This window comes from Camponotus vicinus, unplaced genomic scaffold, assembly GCF_025532165.1.
Source record: "Camponotus vicinus isolate PSW18456_S1 unplaced genomic scaffold, iyCamVici1.0 SCAF_14, whole genome shotgun sequence".
NCBI lineage: Eukaryota > Metazoa > Arthropoda > Insecta > Hymenoptera > Formicidae > Camponotus > Camponotus vicinus.
Genome location: NW_028141950.1, coordinates 1,424,493 through 1,443,490, shown reverse-complemented (window position 1 = coordinate 1,443,490; position 18,998 = coordinate 1,424,493). Strand labels below are relative to the sequence as shown.

Genomic DNA, 18,998 nt, shown 5'->3' with positions numbered 1-18,998 from the left:
TATTTATTCATTTTATGAGAACTCATTACTTAGAATACTAAGAATTAATACGAGAAGCTGGCGTTGTGTATGCGTATCATATAAAGTTTGCAACTTTTCTAGTAATGTGTTAAGAATAAAAAAAAAATCCTCCTTACGGTCGCTCGGCCGGACTCTGGGTCCGGCCGGTGCTTGCTTTTCCTTGGGCCGTTCCGTGTTGACGATCCGCGGCTGTGTTTGCGAGTTCTGTATGTTCCTCTTCATGCCGCGCTGACGTCGCCGACGGCTGCGGCTGCCGAACGGCCGCCACTTGCACTTCCTCTTGCCGCTGCCGGTGAGGCCGAGCAACCAGGCGTGATCGCCGCCGCATTCCAACATATGACGATGCAGCTCGGCCACGTTCAGGCAGGTCTTGGTACACTTGGTGCACACCGTTTCCGCGAGCATGGCATCGCGCGCTTCGTCGGTGGGCGCGCTTTGTCCAGGTAGATACAGATGCTTGTAGTGCTCGCGTTGATCGCCGGTCAGCTCGAAGTGCGAACATAGGACGCGCGGGTGCGTGGAAGCCTTGTGATCCTCCATCTCTTTTAGCGTCATCTGTATCGAGCAATATCGATGATTCGTTCAACTGGATCTCGTTGCGTTACATCTCGATCGATATGAATATGCGGTGTTTCAATCGGTGTAAATAGGATTAGAGCGACATAGAATATAGGTTTTTGCTTGGTTTTTTTTCTTGAAATTTTCTACTAGATGTGATCGATCGGAATCGCTTAAGCTTATGATAACGTAAAAACTCCGCAAACGTTATTTTTATGTTACTAAGATTACATAAAATTAAAGAGTTATATTTTCAATGTTACAAATTGCATCAGATTATCTATTCATTCTGGTGACTTGTAATAAGCCATCGTAGAAACAGAGTTGCACGAATGAGTTGGCGATTTAGTTGAATCGCCGCGAGTCGCGTTTACCATTCAGTTTGTATGTATCGCATGAATGTCAAAGATCAAGTACGCTACTTGATAAATTATCTAGACCACATTCGCACCAATTGAAATGCACCGTCCGCCACGCGACAGCAATATCTGAAATCATCTTAAAGGCTTATGTATACACAAATTTGCACATCATTTATAATTTATCAGTTGTATCGTATCTTGTTGAGTTGCTATGTTCGCAATCGTATATCGCTTTAAATATTGTTGAAAAATCCTGTATTAGGCTCGGCTCGCAAATTTTATTTAACATGTATTGTTGTTATAATGCACAAATTAGATTTATTAATTAAAATTTCTATTTATTTATTTAATAGAAGTAATTTATTATGTAGTAAATAATTTATTAAACCGTTTAAAAAATTAGAAAAAGAGAGATCTTTTATATATTTAGTAAATTATATTAATTAATTAATTTTAAAAAATTATAAATCGAATCTTTTGGTAAAATTTACGTATAAAATAGTCCTGATATTATTGCTCCAAGTAATATTTTGATTGTTGCAAAAGAGGCACTAAGAACAAAAGGGGTTATAAAAATTACACTTACCGAAAATAAAAGGTAAAATTTAAATTTATGTATATAATGAGAGGGATACGATTTTTTCTCAAAAAATATTTCTTATCTAGTTTCTTTATCTAAATTCTCAGCGCCTCGAATATCATAAAGAAAAGAAAATATAAAAGCGTTTTATATATATATATATATATATATATATATATATATATATATATATATATATAATAAAATGTACTCACGTGTTTGGAACCACAAGCCCCGCATATATAGATCCGTGTTCGCGACCACTCGCCACTTAACTCCGCATAGCTAATCTTCTCGACATTGGCAGTTTCATTACTACTTGGTTCTCGCCTCTTCAGTCTCATAAAATCTATAAATTCAATGGTGAATTCCGTAGTACTAAACGATTTTGTTAGACACGGTGACGAAGTCGAAGACGATTCTTCCGTCGTCGTCTCCTTCTCACTTGGAGGCGGATCGCCAGGATCGCAGCGAACAACGTCGAGAGCCGCGGAAGCCGCGTCGACATTGTAACTTTCATCGACATTATTTTGACTACTCGCTGTTGTTTCGACGATAGATTCAACTTGTTCTTGATCGCGAAGAGATACTTCAGTAGTCTCGCAGGATAACAATGTTTGATGTAACCTGTTAATAGTGAGACGTTCCTTGATCAGCTGCTGCTTTTTCCGAAGTGATAGCTGCGTAGAAATGTCAAACTTGCTGAGGTCCTCGATCGAGCACGTCCATTGCTCTTTACCGTCGTACTTGCGCGGAAAGTTGTACTTCTCGAAGGAGACTCGGCGTGGCCGCGAACTACTACTAGTTTTACCTGCCTTACGCGCATATTCGCTCGAGTTTTCGTATTCTTCGCCGGTCGAGTAGTCCTTGCTATAAACCGGTGTTGCCGCAGTTAGCGAGATATCGATAGGAAACTGAATCTGATTGACGCTATGTTCATAATACGATTGTTGTGGCGATTGTTGCTGTTGCTGAGATTTTGATTCTGTCGACGTGGTCGTTGTACCAGAGACAGTGACCGACGGTGCGCACGATGGTGAGCCGCCACCAATCGTCTGCAACTTGCCATCTAAATGATGTAACAGGTTCTCGCGGATATTGCAGCTCACATTGCTATAAAAAGAACTATCAAACTCAGGGCTGACCGGATTATCGATGGAATCCCGTGTCACGATGAGTTTTGATCGGGTGCTGTCTGACTGTCGACTGTCACCTTGACTTGTCTCCAATTCCTTTTCCTCGGATCTTCTTTCTTTGACTGACGATACTTTTATCATATCACGGTTGCAGAATTCCTTGCAGGACGAGCCTTCTTTGATTTTCTCCGGCTGAAAAAAGTGCTTGTTTGAAAACGATGAAGATCTTGATACTTAGATTTGGAGGCTTAAAATTGAATGTAACTTTAATAATATTAAAAAAATAGTAATACAGATATATTCAAAAACTATTACATTTTAAGATTTATCTTATAAATAAGATAATTATATAATCTATTCTACAATTATATACAATTATATTAATAATTATTACACTTATATATTATAAAGTTATATTAATAATAATTATATAGAATCTATTACAAAAAATTGCAATTATGAAATACAATTATTTAACACAATTACATAAAACAAAAAAGAAAAGAAATAATTAAGATTAAAAAAAAGCATAAAAATAATTCTTGAAAATAAGTATGTATTTAATGTAATATCAATAATGTGTTTAACACTTGAACCAAGAACAGATCAACAGAATAGAAGGGGAATAGAAGACTAACAAACTCTGAGATAGATTTAAGTGATCTTCAGCAAAATAAACACTAAGCTAAACTTGAATGTTCTATATTCTATTCTAGAACATGGGAAACAAAAACCACATTGCTTATTGATTTCTCATGATATTTACCGGAGTTTGACCGGTGGTCCTCTCCGCATTTCCGCCATGCATCTCGTTCATGTGTCCCATTAGAGCTTCCCGAGTGGGATACCTTGTCAAACATTGAACACACGCGTGATATTTGTCTCCATGGTTGCTGATCATATGCTGAAATAGCGTTTCCAGGGTATCGGCACACTTTTCCGAACAATACTGACAATTTTGAGAAGGTTTCCGGAAGTTTCTTTCCGATCTCCTGCCACCAAGTTGGTGCACTCTTTTCGTATGTCGCTGTCGCAGAGATATAGATAAGAATTTCCTATCGCAGTAGAGACAAAGGAGTCTAACAGGTGGAGTAGTGTAAGAGGATGACTTTGATTTTTGCGCCGATGAAGAATTAGAAGACGATCCTGAAGAGAGCCGCGAGGTCACCGAGGTCACAGATTCGCTGGTTTGACAATTTTGAAGCACAAACGCGATCTTATCTAAAGGTAGACTGCAATGCAAGCTCTTCAATTCCTGAGCTGAGTTGACGTTCGAATTCTTGATTTCCTCTATCTTAGACTCAGTCGTGTCGATAAGTTCCTTCATTTTCTCACATTCTTCTCTCTGGCTCTTTTGATTGTCGATCGTTAGATAGACATCATTTAACACCTCGTCCAATAATTCTATGCAGATCGCTTGCACTTCTATGTTTTCCGAAACCACGCATTCATCGCGTCGGTCTCTCCCTCTGCCATCGTCGACATTCGCTCTCTCTTCAACTTGATGTTCGCTTAACCTGTCCATTATGATTGTGCCCAGCGTTTGATTTTCCTTCTTCTCTCTTGAAATATCTCGATCACTTTCAGATGACTTTTCTTTTTCAACATCTACATGTTCCTCCTCCGTCCTCGTAGACAGTTCCTTTGAATCCTGACTAATTTTGACCTCCGAAACTTCTACACTCTCTTCTATTACTCCTTTTGTCAAACAGCTTATAATCTTAGAAGATTCGGCATTTTCGACGATGGAAGAATCCTCCAAACATGGTACCACGGCAGCTTCGATATCACTTTCGTTCGAAGGCTCGGATTTGACCGTCGTACCAGTCGGATTTTCTTCCTCTTCAGAGTCTTTTCTTCGCCTTTCCGTCTCTTTCATCTTTTCCGCGCTCTTTCCTTTGTCCTCCTCCTCATCATCCTTGATCACACCATTCAGCACTGTCATTACATATTTCTCAAGCGTCTCTAGATTTCTTTCGACGCTATTGCGATCGTCCTCCTCTTTTCTAGGCGATTCCGCGTTTCCTTTAACAGTTACGTCGGGCACCTTCTTGCGCAGGTTATTGATGACATTACTCAGTCGCGATCGCTTATCCTGGGCGGTCTGCGCCGACGATCTGTAAGCGTGACCGTATCGTTCCTGCTGTTGTTGCTGACGATCGCCGTTGCTATCTGTCGCGTTGGCAGGATGGTTAACGGCCAGATCCTCCAAGCTCTGCATCGACGCTACCATTCTGTCGGCGGACGACGTTGCGCCGGATACCGAAGAGATGCCGTGTAATTTGGCTGTATGATAAGCCTCGATTGTGTCGTCGCTCGATGTCTCGCTACCAGCTACGACCGCCTCTAAAAGGGATCTTTATTGTAATCGTCATTGTTCATCCAAAACGTTAACATTGTTTGAAGCCAAGTATCGCAAAATGTGTATGTTTAATATTTTGTGCCTAATCGTAGATAATTTTCGGGAACCAAAGAATTTCTGATTCGAAAACTCGAAATGCTTTTCGAGAAATATAGCATAATTTATTTTTAGATTACAAAAATAATTGTTTAAGAACAAACGGAGCAAGGCGATGAATCATTCCCATTAAGAAACAATTAAAGTAAAATGACTGTTCATTTATTTATTTAACCGCGTGTGGTGAAGTTTTAAAGTAATTTCGACATTTATTTCATAAATATATAATTTTAATTAGTTTAATTGATTCTTTCCCTTCTTGCATTAATAAATTTAAGTTGATCAATTTTTGCTTAACGCGATTCTTTTTTCAATTTATTCTCAATAAGAAAAGTTAATTTAGATTTCTCATATCGATGCAATACAGTTTGTTCCTTTAACTTTTTTACAGAATTTAATTTAATCACAAAAAGTATAAATTAAATTACAATCAGCATAGATTTGAAATCTTTCAGATATGATTCTTTGTTGAATATTCTGCTTTTCTCTCTTTCTCAATCTTGTTAATATTGTCTTATTTTGCATTGAATCATTTAGTTCTTCGACATTTCGTCGAGAGTAGAAAAATACAAATACAATACTATTTCATTTCACGGAGAGAAAACGAGAAAGAGAGAGAGAAAGAAAAAGAGAGCGCTCTTCGACTATATCTCTGCCGACACTTTTTTATCCGGAAGTCGGGGAGAAGGGAGGCTGCGAGAATCGATAACCGTCCCTCTGCCATGTTGAAAGGGGTTACGGCTGTACGAATAGCGAGCGTTCCAAAGGAGAGAAAAAGAGAGACGGATATACATGCGTGTATACATACACATACATATACACAAACACATACTTGTCTACCATAGCCCCTGACAACAGCCCCGAGGTGGTAAAAAACCGGCCGGTTTAGTGATACCAATGACAATCCTTTTTCCATCCGATTCGTTTTACGAAAGATATCGACAACAATGATAATTAATGATTTGTCTATCGCGGATTATTAACGATGTAATGATATCAATATACGCTACTCCCATTCGTGCAATATCGATTCACTTCTCGTCCGTCTCTCTTGAATTTTTCTCTTCGTTTTACACAGTACATAAATCCGTTGGAACCTCATCATCTTTAAAATTGCGAAAAAATCGATTTCATCAAGAAAAAGTAATTTCATGGAATTTAGAAAATTTTTCGATGAAACCGTACAATGCAATATCTCTAAAAGTCACAATCAATAAACAAAATTACATTTTTTAAATAAACGATATATACTTTCTTTTAACAAAAAAAAGATATAAGATTATCTCATAATAATTTCTCTCTCTATTGTATTTTAATCTCAGGTGAGTAATTTTCATTGTTGTTTTATAAAGTATGCAATCAAGTAATAAAGGCATTTACTTGACATTAAAATAAATATACTGTTAACCAATTTTATCATTATCTTTATAATGTATATAAAAGCTAATAAATAAAGTAAAACAAAAGCTTGTTATATTGCAATTAATATTAAAGAGGAAATCAATTATTAAGCGACAATATATTTCGATATTTCTATTTGCTCGCATTTTTTCTCGGAATAAAAATTTCTCTCTTTTTGTAGAATACTTTCAGAAGAAAATTATATTATGGAAAATTTTGCGAAAGATGAAAATTATATCTAGACATCATGTTTTCTCTCTCTCTCTCGAAGTAATTTCCTTCTCTTGGAAATAATCCCAATATAATTTTCAGAAATAATCTCGGGAGAATTTTCTGAGAAATTTTTTTCTTACGAGAAATATTCCTCCGGGAAAGCTTCGTGGAAAACATTTTTCCTCTCAGGGAACGCCGGGGACATTTTCTCTATATTACATTTCTAATCAGATAAGTAAAGACGCAATATTTTAACGCAGGCAAATATCGATGATTCGAAAAGTTCTAAGCAAATTTAAAATATTCAATCAAAAAACTAAACGATTTATAAGGTCTTTTTAAATACGGAATGATATAGGTGAAAAAAAATTTCACGAATCGCACGAGAAATTCTTGCTTCGTCGTTTATTCACCAGAAATCCCTCTTTCGTCTTTAATCTCTAAAGAGGGGTCGCGGTCGATGTAGCTATCGCTCGCGGCGTTTATCAGCGGGATTTACCGACGTCGTTGCATCTGGGAGCAAGTTCGATAATTACTTAGCCGTCGCCGTCGTTGCCGCCGCGATCTCGACCGGCGTGACTACTTTCAAAATCCCGTGTATGTTTGTATACATACAACTGCCATGGGTCCGCGAATGACGGATAGGCATTGCGTAATGCAAGGGAGCTGTAGCACCGCTTCGCGAGCGCGAGAATACGCGTGTGCGTGTGTATTGCACACGCACGCATGTGGAGGGACACCGATCACGGCCATCACATTGAGATTCACGCCGTTATTACGTATGCGCTATGAAATGTGGAAGGTGCGATAGAGTAAGTAATAATAACGATAAGTTCGAAATTAAGGGGCTTTAACACATCGTTTAGGAGAACTGGTTCTTTGGATGAGAGAGAAAAGTCGCGAAAAAACTAAAGTTTCCGGATAAGATTATTCAAAGAATAATCACAATCATTATATATTACAATAAGAATTATTCAGAGTCATAATTTTATACGAGATTATTTGTATTATTTTAAGACAAGTACTATTTAAAAGATGACATAAAGATCTCTATGATCTCTGACATTCTATGATGTGTCCACGTTTCTGAGACGTGCCTTGCAGAAGAAAAATTGCCTCTTGAATACACATTCTTTCCAGACGCAAACGTAAACGTCGCAATTGCATCGGGATCTTGAAAACAATCGTTACGCCATCGTAATCCGGCGGTCGTATGCACGTTTATAGTCGTGTGTACAGGAACCGACGATTGAATTGTGAATTTTATGCGAGATAAAGCTCATGGAATTTATACCCCTCTCGTCTTATCAAGTTTTTTCTGGTTTCTTTTTTTCATTGAAGAAGAAAAACCTTTGAATTCAGTATATTCCAAAAGAAAAATGACCCAGTATTATTAGAGCATGCTTTCTTCGTATTGTACATTGTAGTATGTTACTTTTGTGAATGATTTGATGAATGTATCTCTAATCGAAATTTCTTTATAGTAAAACTTTTATAAAAATTTATAAAAGATTGCGCATGAATATTTCATTAATCTTACGTGCGAATATACTTCGTAAAAAAAGATTAATATAATATAAATTGTCGCTTGTTAATTTTCAACATTAATTATACTAAGAAACCTGACTAAATGTTTCTTTTATCTGGCATTATAAACATAAAAATGAATGTGCAACAGATTTGTTATTTGTTTAGGTGCTAATTTTATTCGTAGCGTTGAATATTTTTCTGATTGATTAAACATCAGGTTGTACTATAAAAATATTTGGCAAGAAAAAAATTTACTAAAAAAATAGCATAAAAAATGCATCGATGAAATATGATATAACGAAGATACGCGACACTCTGTATGTGGAAGAATTATGATGCTAACATGGCATTAATTGTGATTTCCTAAACTGATGACGAGAAGTATCCTTTGTACCTGTTTTCTCGCTGGCAAGTTTTTTTTTCAACAATTTAAAAAAAATCTATAAAATTATATATGTGCAGGAATTTATTAATGTTAAAATATAAGATATATTTGAACTCACCTCTGCTTGGTGCCGGTGGAGCCCTTTTCGGGGTATCGTCGGCAGAGGGTGTCCTTTCCCTCATCCTTATCCGTGGGATCCCTTAGCATCATTATTTAATTCTAAAACAGATAAGAGAAATATTATTATTATTTGTTTGATAATAGTATTTGTTGGAATTAAATTTTTTGTTGCACAAAAAAGATATAAAACAATTAACAGGTGTAATATATGTATAAAAGTTATATATGATGAAATTATAAGATTAAAGAAATTATAAGATTATTTAAAAGTTATATATGATGAGATTATAAAATTTCTTTTTATTTTTATCATTTAATTTATATTTCTTTTCATTTGTCTCCAGTGATTATATAATAAAACAATTTGTTTACTTTAATATTTATTTGGTGATAAACAACCTCGTAAACAATAGTTACATAAATAAAATATATAGAGTGGCATAATATATATAGCTCAAGCGACCCCGTGACTTTTGTGAATCAAGCACAGTTTGCAAAATTAGTCTGTATTTTAACGATTTAAAAAATCGTGGCCTCGGAACTTTCGCTTAGCTAATCATAAGGAAATCTGATAGTCGTATGAACGTAAGCACAGAGATTCAATGAGGATTGAGAAGAAAGAAGAGGAAGGAAAAGAGAGAAAGAGAGAAGAAAAAAGAAAAAAGAAAAAGACGAGGGCAGGGAGAAAGGTGTTTGCCTTCACCGAGGATCGAGAACCGATTTTCGAGACAATGCATCTCATCCTGGCCAGTGTCAAAAGAAAATCTTTTCAAAAAATACAAATAGAATAGAGAAAAGGGATCTTTACGTGTTAAGACAAATAGTTTTCTGAGAAAAAATAAATAATAAATAACAAAAAATAGATAAATGATTACGAAATAAGACTTAAAAAATAGAAAAAAAATTAAAAACGGAAAAAGAGAGCGGATAAATTGATACGAAATTCGATAATAATATATAAGATATAAATATATATAAGAATAAACAAAAATTGACAATATTAAACATAGAAACACAGAATAAGCAAATTGATTAGTAAATTAAATCAACGGGAAATAGGAATAAATATTAATGCTAGAAAACTGACATATATTTAACGGTTAAAAAATACTTAAAAAATCTAAAAATTCATATTTTTTCATATAACTACTAATTAAATAACTATATTTAAATCTTTAAAGTTAAAATTGTTTTTTTATAATTTTTATAATTTAAAAGTTTCACATACTTTAAGAGCTCTTTGAGAAATTATGTTACGTAACATGATTGAGAAAACGCGGGAATGCACAGAAGGTTAGCACAACACAACAAATAAGAGGAATTTTAACGATGACACGATATACCTCTCGTCTTCCGACAGTTCTCCAACGAAAAAGGAAGCTGAAAATCCGTGAGATAAGATTACTCGTACATAAATATCTAGAATTAAATGATAATATTTAAGTAGGTGAGAAAAGAAGAGGACAGAGAGAAAAAGAGGGAGAAAGAGAACCATGGGGGAGAGCCGCCCCGTGTTCTGGGTGGAACTTAAAATATCGAGCGTCACGCACATCGACGCTGGCGCCGGAAACACGGGAAACGCGGCGTCGCGACGTCGAGAAACCTGGAAATAGAACTTGGACGCCGCGCTACCAAGAGAGAGCACCGGTTGAAATTCCCCGTGGGAATCGGCTGGAATTTTCAACAGGTGAAAAAGTGGAAATTCCGGTACACGTTGATTGAGATCATGTCTATAGTTGCTGTTAATCGCACGGAAAATACGCGAAAAAACGATCCATCCGGAGGTCTCGAAGATCACTTTGTCAATTTCGAGTGCATCGGATCGACAATCACTATGCGACAAGGACGACTACAAGAATGTCCTTGTCGATACGAGATTAATGAAGGAGAGAATGATAAATATCAATTTCTTGGACTCTTTGGACTCGCCCAATTAATATCAATATTTCATTAGTATAATTTATATGACAAAAATCTGAATATTTTTGTTGTTGACGCCAAAGGATGACGTCTGCAACAAAAGTAATAACAAGGAAGAATGCATCAAGAGAATAGAGATAGCTAAATCGATACTTTCTAGTCTATTATTGATATTTTTTAAATCTATAAATATTAACTCTTTTATCGTAATATTTTTATAAACGAGTATCGCGAGATTAGATCTAAGACAGTTAATACATTTCATAATTTTATATAGTTTTAATTAGTAAGAGAGAATTATTCGTATAATCTTTTACACAAAAATGAATATAATTGTATGATAATTAAACTTCAATTACAGCTCCATATATGATAATAAAATCTTAAATGATAATAAAATTTTAAGTGTTATATTTTATATTAATGAAAGAGAGAGAGGGAGAGCGCAACAATTTTATTTTTGATCACCTTTGTTAAATTTTGAACCCCAGAGAATATTAAAGCCCATGTACTTATAAGTCTAGATTACATCTAACGATAAAATATTTTTTCATTTTAATGCCTCACTCAATTAATAGCCAAATGTTTGTAAATTCAATCGTCGTTCTAACTTTCCAGCATTCGCTAGGAATGTTGAAATGCCGCATTCCTGAATGGAAAAGTCCATAAAAGTCAATTTTACGACCTTTAGCTTTTTCGACTTTTTATTTCACACGGAAAATCCAATACTAGTAGCCAATAATATGGTTTTTATCGTTGTGCGATAATTTTTATTGCTGATAAAAAATAATAAGGAGATCTTTTACGATATCTTGTATTATATAATATATTAATTGTATTATATTAATATTCGCGGCGTTATCTCTGATTATTGAGGAATATTAATAATTAAATGTTATGCAATAATGATAAATTAATGTAATTTGGTATATTTCGTGCAAATTTAAAAAATCACATTAATTTGCAATTAATTGTCCATATTTCGCGCAATGTTTTTAAATCATTAAGATAATGAGCAATATGAAAATTATTATATGTTTATGTAAAAAAAAAATTAAAAAAAAAAATTATAATCATTATCATTACATAATAATAATTAGCATAAAATATACGACATATTCTCTACGCATAGAGTCAAAGATTAAAGTCATCGTGATTCTGTTCAATTTTTCTTTCCGATCAATATTTTTCTTCCATGAAATAAATTTTATATTACTCGTAAAAAAACGACGAAACGATCGTTAATACTTATCGATATTCGAGGAAGTAGCTGTTGGAGAAAATATTGATAATCCTAAAGATAAAATTATCTCGTTGTTAATTTAATTTTGTCGAATTATCGATGCGTAAACTCGTTTTTTAATCGCAGATTATTTTGGATAAATCGTCGTTATCTACCATGATACATCAACGTTATCTATCATTAATAATGTTGCCGAAATATGTATTTATTTATTCTCGATTACTCAATTACACAAAGTATGATTAATTTTTCCGTTGCAGGTAACGTTGCTCTTTTGAGACTAATAAAGACAAGTGTAGACAAACGTGAGATTATCTTTTTCATCTTTCTCTGTTTTTTTTTGTTTCTTTAAATCGACTAAAAAAAATTTGACAAATCGTTGATCAGAATTTTGACGAATATTTCGCGTGTGAGAATTAATACATTAATAAATTACTCAATTTGTTAATAAATGTACGCTCATTTTTATTCATGCTTCGACTTTGCAAGAATTGTGAAAACATATTTTTTTGCTTATCGAAATTTGTAGATGCACGTTTCGAAGAACGTAATAAATCTCGGCAAAACTGTGTGAGATCCTATTTAGGAAAGTTTGGAAGAGCTGTAACTTTTTCTTGCATATAACGTTCCTTATGGGCTTTTCAAATTCTTTTCATTTATAATCTCGGGGTGCTTGCCCGACGCTTGGCGATCGATCGATGTATTTCCATGATAATGTAAATGTAATCTAAACGTGTATAATTAATACCGTGTATTTACTTTATATTATAGAGCTCATACTTGTTGATATGTTTATTTATCTACTTTCCATTCTTTAGCTTTCTATTAAGAGTCTGTCAGTTGCTATTGTTTGATATGAACACTAGATTATTCCTAAAATGGGAATTTTGTGAATAACTTATATGTTCATCAAACAATAATGACGCACTAAATTTGAGATATTAATATGTGATGTATTTAACTTATTATTCTTAACAATGAATATATTTTTTTCTCCGCAAGGCAATAAGAAAAATATTACTTTCTTGTGTCCGAGATAATGTATAAATTAAGAAAACATGTATAGTATCTACATACATGACCGCAGCGATACAGCATGAAGACGACAATAGCACCGCGACAATTGCATGTAACTACCGCAATTGTTATTGAAAAATCACCATTTGCGATTACAAATGCACTGAGTGACGTCAATACGAATACTCGAGAGGTAATAGAACAAAGTTTCCTACAAAATTGAAGACTGTTACTACAAAATATGACATGGAAGAAAATTAATTAAATTATTAATTAATTTCAATTTAATTAAAAATTAGTAGAGAATAAAAAATTTAATTCATACAGGTAATATGATATCCGATAATTACTTTTAACAAAATGAACATTTTGTTCCCGTGTGCTTTCATTTCGTTTGCATTTTGGAGGCTAAAATATTACGTAATCGGTGCGTGTTCGGTCTCTCTTGCACACAAGTCGATCTCTATCGAATCAAATCGACAGATCGGTGAAACGTAGCATCGTGCTAAGGCGAGATCGCCTCCGTTAGTTGCGCTGCGAACACAGTGAAACGGTCTCGCGGTCGCAAACATCGCCTTGTGCCTCCGCAACGCGCGAGTCCAGTTGACCTACTTGCAACGGCAGCGGCAGCGGCGTCGTCGACATCGACGTCGCCGGCATCAGTGGTCGCCGTCGTCGACGCCTCTCTCGCAAAGAGAGATCCGACTCCTCGCGGACACATGCCAGCTCTCGTACCTCAATTTCGAACGTCATCCCGAATGTATGACGTCACATCGGACCGCGTCACATGCTCCGCCAAAGACTTTCGTAATATCTATGTATCGCCGCTAGTCTTGAATGTATCCTTGCACAGAAAAAAAGGACTTTTTGTTATGAAAATATATTTAGTTTTAACATGGAAATCTTGAAATGAGATTATATTGCGTTAGTTAAAGAAAAATATAATTGCTTGAATAATTGCTTACTTGAACGAAGCCATCTTATATAGTTCAATCGAGAAAAATATATTCTTATGATTTAAGATTTAATTTTCTTGAATGGAAAAGAAACAATGTTGGATAGAAAATAACATTTTTAAATCAAAGATTATAATTTTCTTAAAGTAGAATTAAATAGTTAGATATTCTCGAGATGACAATTACAATATTAAAATAAGACTATAATATTGTTGAAATTTAAAATTATTAAATTCTTCTAAGAAGATTATAAATTGTTGCGTATATACGAAACAATGAACGCGTTAGTTTAAGTATATAAGTTTTGATTTGACACTTATTTTTTTCTGTGTGCACTTTCGAAAAGCTTCTGTTTAAAATAGATGAAAAAGATGTTTTTTTTATCGGAATTTTCAGAATTTCAAAACTCGACTCGTACTAATTTCGAGACTTTCGAGAGAAGTCTAGCTTATACATATTTAGCAGGAAAAATTATAACTCTGTAAACAAAATATCTTCGCCAGTGTTTTTTAAATTTTATGTATGCAATGTAATTTCTTGAATTTTTAAATTTAAAATAAAATGTAATTTAATTAATATATTTTATATTCCATCAGAATTTCGACAGATATATAATTTTACGTTTTATTTCTTAATAAATATTCATTGTTACAATAATTGATGCTGTTTTTCTTTTTATTTTTTATATCATATAAATGCAGCTATCTATATTGTTTTTACGTGACACGCGAGAATACTTATGTATTATAAGATTCATTTCAACAAACATGTTAAATGAGACATTTATATTATCTTTCATAATTATTCTCTATAGTGCACGATATATAAATTACTTAAAATTCTTCTTCTTTCTTTACAGCAAATCGTAACAAATATTAAACAAAAATTTGGATTTTACAAAAAAATTCCTCACAAACTTTTCAATACCTTATCCTCCCTCTCTCTCCTTCTCAAAATGAAAAATTCTCTAAATGGCAAATATTATTTCCATGTTATCGATTCGATTTCGTCGAGGACTCAAACGTGCGATGCCGAATGAAAAGCCGCGTGAAAAGAAAAATTTGGAAGAAAAGAGATCCCGGGGTTTGCGAATTTGATGCCGACGCGGAGCCCATTTTCTCTTTTTCCAACGAAGACTTTGAGAAGCCCTGCTCGGCCGGCAAGATATTGGTTACCGTCCCTCGTAACGCCGTGTGTAACGTGTGTAAAACGTGCTGACGAGTACGTGAACTCACGAAGCGATCGCGTGCGTCCTGATTCGCTTTTTAACCCTTTACGATCTTGCATCGACGTAGAAAAAACTCCATAATACAACGCGATATATGACAGCGGATTTTTGCTGCAAAATGGGATTTAATGCACACGATTATGACTTGTAAATTATAATCCTCGAACGCGTTTCTTTTTCTCTTACAAGAGACAAAAGTATAATGAATTATTAAAGCCGAAGCATATATCGATGTATTTCTGAAAGTTATCGCGGAAGATTTTGTGCAAAAAGTTTACAATTTCAAGATGAAACGAAATTTGCAATACAATGAATACAATGTCAACCGTGAAAAATAATTAAGATAGAATCTTTTAGATTAGAAATTATAAGTCGAATAATTTTATAAAAATATAAATGAAAAATATAAAGAACTATGAAATATGAAATTAATAAAATTTTGAGAAAATTCAAACTTGAACCGAACTGAACAATTATTGTCTAGCTAAGCAAGTAAACATTCCAATTTAGTTGATTACGACGTTATTTATAGTTTACGTTTTAGTTATTCTATTCATTAATCCATATGCTCCGAAATGATGCAATCGTAAATTGCTCAACTCTAATGTCAATGTGGTGTTTCGATTGGTTTTGTGGCAAAACGGCAATGATTGCGAAAATCATTGATGTATTCAAAGTGTATACCTAACAGATCGGCGATCGGGAAAGCCTCCGAAAAGATCGGCGTGAACGAATCACCATGTTAGTGTCGGTTTGCGAGGGGGCCAGGCTCGTCCTACTGCGCAGTGACGCTAAGCATTCTTCGCTTTTACTAATGACAAGCGTTCCGAAAAGTTCACGCGTCACCGTTGGTGTCCATAGTTCACGCGTCAAAATAATACACCCTGTTAAAGCTCAAGATTCCCTGAGAAAGGAGCAACTCGACCGAACAGAGAAAAATCGAACCGGACAACCGGGGGGAAGATGCAAGTTTGTTGGACGAAGTAATAATAAAAAGACCAGTAGGATAGAATCTAAGTCGAAAAGAAAATAAAAGACGGAGTGAACAAGAGAGAGAGAGAGAGAGAGGGGGGGGGAGAGGAGGGAGAGAGATATTGTAACGTGCGACAAATTCTGTGTCTCGTAATTTTGACATCGCGAGATAACATTGCAACTGTTTCTCTCGACGGGGACCTGACAAAGTTGTTTTATGAAGCGTTATTGCTTTATTGCTCCGGTTTTCTCCTTTAAAGCGAAGGAAACATGACTCATAGCGCCCGTTCCACCCAACGGCTCATCCATCTTCACGGTGCACTTTTACGATTCGATCAATCGTCCGCCAGAATGCCGCGTTTCTTCCGCGGCAACTGTTACGCGACACACTTACGTTTCTCGCTCGCGAGGAATCGGCGACGTCCGAAAATCCCGCTTTTGTTCTTATCGAGGGTCTCGGACGCGTCACAGGTGATCGGGTATTTCGGACAAGTCACAAATCATTAGTCCGAAACGTCCATTTTCCAAAGTTTCGCGGGAGAAAGGGAACGGCGATTAGAAAGGAATGTCGAGCCGTCACGAATCTCTTATCGAATCCGAGGAACCTTTCGTCGTTTTCACGCGGGGGCTCTCATTCTAATCCCACGAGATGAAATTAATCGACGCGAGACGCTTCTTGCAAAAATCGATATCTCCGAGGGCCGTTGTATCGTCTCGCGCTCCGAGTCGTCGTGCCTCGCCGAAGATTGATGACGCGACGTTTTTCCACGATGGACGGGAAATGTGCTCGACAACCCGAGCGACAAACGGAACTCCCGTTCTCGCGAGCCGGATACTCGCGTCGCGTCGCGTCGCGACGGAGGCGAAGCGCCGGTCCAAGGGCTACGTCGGCCACGTACCGTTCGAGGAGAGGAATCGATAGATAGAAAACAGACCTCGCGATTTCGCAATCCGGGACTCGGGACGAGGGATCCGCGTTGTTTTTCCACGTCACGGACGATTCTCGGAGCGGAGAGAAGTCGGTATTAATATATGCGGGAAGGAGGTGCAAACCCGAGGGGGAAAGGGGAGGGAGGCGGAGGGGGAAGGGGACCGGGCAGAGATTGTTATTGCAGGAGCAGATTGTATCGAGCAGTTCGGTGGACTTCTCTCCCTCCCCTCCCCCCCTCTTTCACTCCGGGGAGATAATTTGGAGCAAAAAGAAAAAGAAGCGCGCGTTGAGGAGAGAGATTAAGGCTTCTGGGGGGGAAGGGGGATATCGAGAGAGATCCGCGGGAATAATAATAAGTGGCGAAGCACGCGATGCATTCGTTCATCGCCGTCGGCTCCGACATTGCCCGACACCTTCGGTGTCCTTCGGCGACGTTAAATCCTGCAAACGACGATTCTCGTAAACGAATAATACAGGAGAGGGGTTACTCACCAGCATCTCGCGGGCGGAGGCGAGCGCATCGACGAGGCACATCCCGAGGAGGCGACGGCGGCAACGGTAGAGACAGAGACAGAGGCAGAGGCAGAGGCAGAGGCAGAGGTAACGGCACGACAGTCACGGTCACAGTCACAGGCGTTGCCGACGGCACGACGAGGGCTCGCGACGAGGACGAGGATGGCGATCGACGGGCACAGCACTGGAGCAGCGGCACAACATGACACTGTCACCGGCGTTGGCGAGGATGGCCGTTTTTGGCGGCGGCGCGCGAGTCCAGGAGGCGCGGCTCTCGGCGCGGTCCGGTTGGCGCGGCCCGACGGCCGTCGACGAGACGAGGGAACCGACGCGAGAGACCGAGGAGAGAACGCGCGCGCGAGGAGCTGGGAGAAGGAGAGCGCGAGCGGGCCAGCGCGGGGGAGAGCGAGACGGGGAGAGAACGACGATAGGAGTAGGAGGAGGGAATAAAAGCGCACGTCCGCCGTCGACGGGTTTCCTACTTCCGGCCGTTCCTTCTCTCTTCTTTTCGCGCGACGACGCGTCGTTACGCGTATGTATACATGTACGCGTACATGCGTACACATGCGTGGTCGAGGCGAGGTGGACGTCCCTTTTCGTCCCGGAATCGCTCGCTCGCTCGCTCGCTCGCGAAAATCACGACACTCGCGCGCACGGTAGCGGACACGACACACTCCGAGCCGATGGGCGGCGGAGAATGGGAATGGAAGAGAGAGAGAGGGGGTGGAAGGAGGATAGACGGAGCGACGGGTGCGCGTTGATCCTCTCTCTCTCTCTCTCTCTTTCGTACCGCTCGCGATGGCACCCAAGTCCTCGCGAACCGACACGATGCAAACGAGATCCCTGACTGAGCAGCCGTCGCCCGTGGAGCCTTGCCTCGAGAGACCGCAGCGCCGCCAACCGTCGGTCGCGCCGACGACCAAAGTTCCTGCGCGCCGCGCAGGCGCCGACTCGTTCCTCCTTGGCGCACATGTTCTCTCTCTCTCTCTCTCTTCTTCGCCTCTCTTCGCTATCGTCGCCTCCATGTCCGTATCTTTATTTGTATTGAAAGATGTTAAATAGACAGATACGCTCGGCAGACAAGCTATATTTTGACAGATAAAAATAAGAAAGATTATATAATGATAATAAACATAAGATACTTATTATCACTTTGTTTCTCTGTAAACAAAATGCACTTTCGACGTGCAATGGTTGACTTTTTATCCTTGAAAAAATTTTTCGTTTTTGTTTGTTACAGTAGAAATAATATATAAAATAAATACTATTTAAATTATAATAATTATATTAAGGAAATATAAACAATGTATAAACATAAATAATAATATATAAATTAGAAAATTATTGTAATCGAAAATGGTGGTAAAATGCAATTATGATAGTGATGCCAAAATACTCATACTAAAACATTTCCAAAATAATAATTAATAACAAATAATTGATAACAAATTATT

The 18,998-nt window shown here is 37.3% G+C and overlaps 1 protein-coding gene across 2 annotated transcripts in view; it reads right to left on the bottom strand.

Moving 5' to 3' along the window:
* The window catches only part of LOC145965492 (uncharacterized), a 36,834-nt gene extending 18,288 nt beyond the window's left edge, over positions 1–18,546 (bottom strand). Inside the window, exons 1-5 of one of the 2 annotated variants that reach the window (XM_083089103.1) lie at positions 17,524–18,546; positions 8,763–8,863; positions 3,424–5,003; positions 1,737–2,849; positions 138–576 (exon numbers count right to left, since the gene is read on the bottom strand). In XM_083089103.1, the coding sequence (XP_082945229.1) occupies positions 138–576; positions 1,737–2,849; positions 3,424–5,003; positions 8,763–8,826 (3,196 nt within the window). In that variant the 5' untranslated portion in view covers positions 8,827–8,863; positions 17,524–18,546. Of the gene's footprint in view, positions 1–137; positions 577–1,736; positions 2,850–3,423; positions 5,004–8,762; positions 8,864–17,523 lie in introns of those variants that run through there. The other variant, XM_083089104.1, reaches the window with a different exon arrangement.
* Positions 18,547–18,998: the final 452 nt, after the last annotated feature.